This window comes from Solanum tuberosum, unplaced genomic scaffold, assembly GCF_000226075.1.
Source record: "Solanum tuberosum cultivar DM 1-3 516 R44 unplaced genomic scaffold, SolTub_3.0 scf00120, whole genome shotgun sequence".
Taxonomy (NCBI): Eukaryota; Viridiplantae; Streptophyta; class Magnoliopsida; order Solanales; family Solanaceae; genus Solanum; species Solanum tuberosum.
The window spans coordinates 983,052-989,841 of record NW_006239047.1 but is presented as its reverse complement, the minus strand read 5'-3'; the positions used below and the strand labels follow the sequence as shown (position 1 = coordinate 989,841).

Genomic DNA, 6,790 nt, shown 5'->3' with positions numbered 1-6,790 from the left:
TCACAAGGTAGGTCACAAAAGAGGTATATGTCAAATTGGCTCACACTCTTCGAAGTTTCCTAAGATCATATCAGGAGATAGCCTTACTTAGTTGACCGGACCAACGGGGAAAATTATAGGTGTTGTCATGCATAGTTCACAGTAACCTCATCACACAAGGCATCGACACTAAAGTCAAACAAGACTCTACACTTTCGCTAGTGTGCAACGTTCATCGCAAGAGAATCGATTTGATACATGGCTAATCACAACGAGATGCAAAGAGTTCACATATTGTCTATGCAACTTCATTTGGTCTCATCGTAGCCGCACATTCATGTTTGTTCGATTATGAGCACTATTCAAGTCATCGATATTGATCAAAACCAATACTCAAATTTGCACACATATAAGAGGTGGCAATTTTTTTTGAAATGGTCAAAATCATTTGCAATTTAAAGCAAAATGAGCCACAAACTCAAACCTTCCACGAAAGTAGTGTCAACACAATTTAAGCACAACGACCCAAATATATAAATAAAACAAATATACACAAAGGTGGGCCTCACCCCTTCACAAACAAAAATCATTTGTCCTCAAATGCAAATGAATTAAATTATCCAAAAAGTGAGCAAAAGTAAGACAGAGAGGGAGGTAAAGAAAGGATCATGTCTATGCAGTCTCTCCATCTATCTGGGCCTCAGTGCCCGGTGCAGTTGTCCGGGCCTCAATGCCCGGTGCAGCAGTCTGTACTTGGGCATCAGTGCCCGGAATAGTGCTCGAGATTTGGGAATCAATGCCCGGAGTCACCTCAGAGGGAATAGTACTGCCAGATCCAATAGGAGCTGTTGTGGACGTCTCAGTCAGCGATGTCTGGATCACCGGTTGCACAATCGTCTCTACCAGATCTGGAAAAACTCTAAATATGCTCTCATCTCATCTCTCAATCATCTCCATCCCTCTTTACTTCCCTGGTGGTGGCCGGAGGAATCTCTGAAGTCTCTGGGGCATCTTCATCATCAGCAGCCTCTATTAATGAATTGAAGTCGATAGACTTTAGATAGTCCACGTTCTTCCTCAATTCTGCTACCTCGTCTTTCAAAGTCGTCACCTCAGAGGCCTTTCCATGTCTACTCTCACAAGTTGTGACTTTCACAGTCAACTCATCAACAAAAGTCTGGATGGGGTGAGTGCAGCAAGTGTGGCTCTCTCGATCATCCCAGGGATGGATCTCTCGATTCGGGTCGCCCGCATATTAGTTGATTGGGCCAAATTCCCCATCTTCAGGATCATGGCCTGAGTAATCCTGACAGGCTCGGAGGAGGAGGAAGTGTCTGGGGGCTGCGAAGAAGAGGAAGGAGTGGATGTACCTGAAGACCCAGAGACCGGAGTAGGCGAAAATGCCTCTACAGGTAACGAGTCAACGTCAACATCCGGAGATACTTCATTTTGATGTTTTAGATGTAATCAACAGACACTATTTCAGTTCAAGTGCCATACGATCGTTTGTAATGATATAACCCAACCAAGGGTTGGGATGGTTCCCACAGGGAGTTGGTTTGATAATTAATAGAAAAATAAAATCTAGTTCTAATTAGTCATAACTATATATATTAACGATTAAAAACATACTAAATCTAAGGGGTGACGCAAGCGTCAATTATCACTGGGGGTTTGTATTAATTAACAACTAAAAATAGTAAAAATATAATGAAACGAGATAGGGAGATGATATTTTTGGGATGTGATAGGAATACGGGATAAACTAGACTATCGGGTACATGTTTTTGATGGTAGATTGTTGAACATTTATGACTAGGCTAGACTATAGTAGGGGTAAATTCTCTCTCGAGCAACTTACCCTAAATCAACTCGGTTTCCCTCGAACACCGAGTTACCGCATTAAGCACAGCCTCCACCTTAGCCCATTCACTCTCTCGAGCTGAATGTGTGGGAAAAGGACTAGGACTCACTCTCTAGAGCTGAATCCATGTCGACCCAATATCACCGGCTATCAATTTAGTAGTTTTAGTTTTACGACCTCTCTCTCTAGCAAAGCCAAAAACACTAAGATGAAATCGTATTTGCAACTACAATCCCATTAGTTTCATACACAACTACTAAACGAAATCACATTTAAACAACAAATAAACCATCAACAAGCAGGACCCAACAGATAATCTAACCCGTATTCACAAAATCACACCCTAAGAATTGGGGTTTTAACTAGACATATAGAAGAGATAAAAATTTATACCAATATCAGTTTCCATCAAGTGGGTATGAAGAATTAAGTCTTAAAACACGTCAAGAGTGAAGAATCTTTGAGACTCAAGTCCAATTTCTTGGAGATGAAACCCTTTGAATTTTCAAGGTCTAAGAACAAAGTCTCCAAAACCCTCTAAAACTTGAAACTGAAAATATTCTAAGTCTGAATAATAATTGTCTATGACTTGATACTAAGTTCACAATTTAAACAAGTATTTATAGTGTTAGAAAATTTGTGCTGTAGCGGATCACTCGGCGCAGTTAGTCGGGATCGCCGATGCACTCGGCGATCCGCCTTTTGGTAGATTTCATCGCCTTCTTGCTTTAGCCTTCAGCATCTTCACGCTTTGAGTCGTTGGGCGATATAGTACTACTTCGCGGAACTACTCGGTGGCACGCCGACTGCTCCGTTTCATCGCCAACTTGATCTTTCCCTTTAGGGTTCAGCACACTGGAACAAAAGGCAATCTACAGGCCGATCGGTGACTTGCCAACTGGGCTCGCCGATCTTCAGGCCTTCATTTTTTCGTTCTTTTCAGCCGTCTTGTTCCTTCTTGTCAAGTAGTGTCAATGCTTTGCCTCAAACTCCAATTACCTGAAACTTAAGGGTTTTCATCAGATATTGAGACAAAATATGCATTTGAGGACACTAATTCTATCAAAATATAGCCCTAAATGAGTCCAATTTGTGGACTCATCAAGCTATTGTAGTATCCTAAATCGAAATAGCTTGTTTTTCTTGGAAAGTTTGCTTAATTCCTTGTATGAAACTCAGAACCCTAGTTTGTGTAGATTCTCTTAGTTCATGAATTACACTTGCTAGGCCAGTTAAACAGATAACCATGCTTCAGATTTCGAATGTCACATTATCAGTATATAAATGTTGCATTCTCAGATTGCATGTCAGTATTTTGAGCTATTCCGTATTTCAGTTACATATGTTTCATATACATATTCAATTAGGACTAGACTTAGCACCTAGTTGGACTAGGGTTCAGCGTACCCTCATAGTCCCAAAACTACGTGCCCCCATAGGATTATAAGTCCCCTATATTAGGCATCAGATTTAGAGCCCGTTTGGATTGGCTTAAAAGTCGGTCAAACCTACTTTTAAGTCAGTTTTTGACTTCTGGAAGTGTTTGACAAATATAAAAAATAACTTAAAATAAGTTACGAAGTGTTTAGCAAGGTAAAAAATGACTTAAAATAAATCAGAAACCAAAAGTAGATCTCCCTCTATTTTTTATTTTTTGACTTAAAAGTCATTTCAGTTTGACTTTTTATTTTTGACTTAAAAGCTACTTTTTTTAAGTCAATCCAAACGGGCTCTAAATCATCTAATATATAAGTAAGAAGACACATAAACAAATATATGATCTATTAAATCTTTTATTAAAATATTAAATTTTTTATTAAAGTTGAATAAATAATTATTCTATAAAAAATATTATATCTAAATACATAATTAATAATATAAATTTCATGATTAATAATATATATATATATATATATATATATATCTAGCAATAACTAGAGAAATAACATGCATATATAATGGCACATATGCCCCTCTACTTTGAGATTATAGACTTAGCTCCTCTGAACAGCTCGAAGAAATTTCTTTAAGGAGAAAAATGGCAGGTTTGAATGAACAGTTAAAGTCGTTGTTGTTGTTGAAAGGATGGAAATTGTACCATCTGAAACAGATGAACTGTGTCATCGTCACTTGTGGCCTCTCACATCACACTTGTTTTTTCAGCAAACTACTCCGCCTTTGCTTACTTCTTCCTTCATTCCCATCTTCTTATGCTTCTTCTCTCTTCAATCACATCACAAAACCCACTATACATATATGGAACATCATGTTCAAAGGATTTTCTAATACTTCACACCCTCAAAACTCCATTAGTTTCTACATTCAAATGCGCCAACATGATGTTTTTCCTAATAAACATACTTTTCCTTTGCTTCTTAGAGCCAACAATGAAAACCCACATCTCATTTTCCCACAAATATTTAAGTTCGGATACATTTCTGACCAATTTGTGCAGAATTCTTTGGTTTCTAGTTTTGCTAGCAGTGGGTACGTTGACCTTGCACGCCAAGTGTTTGATGATATTACGCATAAGGATGTGCTTTCTTATACTGCTTTGATTGATGGGTATGCCCGGAATGCTCTGCCAGTTAGAGCTTTAGAACTTTTCCTGGAGATGAAACAAGCACAAGTTAAGGTGGATGAAGTGGCTGTTGTAGCAGCTCTTTCTCCTGCTGGAACGTTAAGATGTGTTTGGTTTGGGAAGTGTCTTCATGCTTTCTATGTCGAGCCAGGGAGGGTTTCTAGGGATGTTTACATTGGTAGTGCTCTTGTTGATATGTATGCTAAATGTGGATATTGGGATGATGCCTTGAAAGTTTTTGAAGACATGCCTTACAAGAATCTTATTTCTTGGACTGCTATGATTGCTGGTTCTGTACACTGCAATAGATTTAGGGAAGCACTCTCTGTTTTCGAAGAGATGCTGTCCAGAAAGGTTGTGCCCAATCAAGTAACATTGACAAGCGTTCTCAGTGCATCTACTAAGCTTGGGGCATTGGAGCAGGGCAGATGGATTGCTAATTATATAAAAGCTCACAACGTAAAATTTAATACAGCACTTGCCACTGCTTTGATAGATATGTATGCAAAGTGTGGGTGCATTGAAGAGGCATTGTTGGTTTTCGATAAGCTTCCAAATAAAGATGTTTATCTATGGACTGCTATGATAAATGGCTTGGCAACACATGGTGATGCTGCAAAGTCCATGACCTTCTTCTTAGAAATGTTGAGAAATGGTTTAAGGCCCAATGAAGTAACCTTCATTGGTATTCTCAGTGCGTGTTCTCATGGAGGACTCGTGGATGAAGGACGCCAGTTGTTCTCATTAATGGACCAAGTTTACGGTGTAAAACCTAATTTAGATCATTATGGCTGTATGGTCAATCTTTTGGGTCGGGCAGGATATCTGGAAGAAGCTTGTAAATTGATTCAAGATATGCCAATGAAACCTACTCCTAGCATATGGGGTGCTCTCTTTGGTTCTTGCATGATTCACAAGGCGTATGAATTAGGTGAATGGATAGGAAGATATCTAATCGACATACAGCCTTATCACAGTGGCAGATATACACTCTTGGCGAATTTGTATTCTACTTGTAAAAATTGGGAAGGGGTAGCTCATGTTAGGAAAATGATGAAAGAGATGGGTGTGGAAAAGACCCGGGGGTGTAGTTGGATCGAATTGAACGGGGAAGTGCATGAGTTTATTGCCTTTGATGGTTCACATGCTAAGTCTGAATATATTTACACCACTTTAGATAACCTAGTCAGTCATCTACAACACATTGCCATTTCTCCATGTGCTGATTCATTACTTCTTGAAAGAAGCTGAAAGTAACCGGAGTTTAGGTATGATGAACTTCCAATAAAGCCTTAATTAATAATCCGACATTATCCTTGTTGTAGTAAATATTGGTTTAAGTTGAGATTAAGGGGTCGTTTGGTTGGAAGTGTTAGAAGAATTAGTCCATGGATTATGTATCGTAGTACTATGTTTGGTAGGAATTTTGGATATACCATATATGGTATTATATTATGTATTACTAATACCCTCGGTGATATTAGTAATACATATGATTTAATACCATGAGATTATTCTATGTAAAGACATAAATATTCCTCAAATTATTTTATTAATTTTTTTAATTTTATGTTTTATATTTGTACTAGTAAATTTATTTAAATAAATTAGCTTACAAACTTTATTATTTAAAAAGAGTTGTTTGTTGCTACATAAATTCAATACAATATTTGAAATATGATTTGTGTAATATTTACTAATTGAAAAGGCAAATATATCATCACATGACGTTTGTGACCTTAATTGAATGTATTTTTTGTTAATATATATGTGGGTTTCTAATTATTTGTATCTTGAACAATTTATAAAATTGCATACATATTAAAACTACAACTTGCAATTTTTATGTGTAAATGTAGATGGTTTATTCGATCTTACTATTGTATACTGTCTTTTCGATTTTAAAAGTAGATGATCTATCTTTTTTAAATTGAAAATTGACATTTTGTGAATGATCAATTTACTAAAATGACAATTATTTGCCCTCAAATAATTCAAGTGAGAAAATAGCAAACATGACATCAAAATTGTTCTTCTCCTAGCAAGTTAGAAGGCCATAAAAAACTAATATTGTCCGACAATTATTTAGCTTGACCCAATTACATGAAATAGAAAGTCTCATAATAATTCAAGGTATAATTGAAAAGAAGCTTTTTGTAGAATTTTAATTCAAACACAAGATGAGGTGGGAATCAATGAATCAAACATTTGATAAAAATAAAGATTGTCAAAAACACACTTAAACTATTACATTTTTTTTAGTTTCATACCTACACTATTGAGAGTGTGAGTTTCACACCTAAACTATTACTTATTAGTTTGAGAAACACATCACTCTCTTTTATAATACTTTCATCATGGTGTGT

The 6,790-nt window shown here is 36.8% G+C and overlaps 1 protein-coding gene across 1 annotated transcript; it reads left to right on the top strand.

Moving 5' to 3' along the window:
* Window positions 1-3,825: 3,825 nt before the first annotated feature.
* LOC107061198 (pentatricopeptide repeat-containing protein At1g50270) lies at window positions 3,826-5,944 on the top strand. Its single transcript, XM_015310032.1, has one exon. The coding sequence runs from the start codon at window positions 3,882-3,884 to the stop codon at window positions 5,673-5,675; it is 1,794 nt and encodes a 597-aa protein (XP_015165518.1). The 5' UTR covers window positions 3,826-3,881; the 3' UTR covers window positions 5,676-5,944.
* Window positions 5,945-6,790: the final 846 nt, after the last annotated feature.

Excerpts from the sequence above, each read along its gene's own strand:
- LOC107061198 (XM_015310032.1), top strand. The coding sequence starts at position 3,882 with ATGGCAGGTTTGAATGAACAGTTAAAGTCGTTGTTGTTGTTGAAAGGA.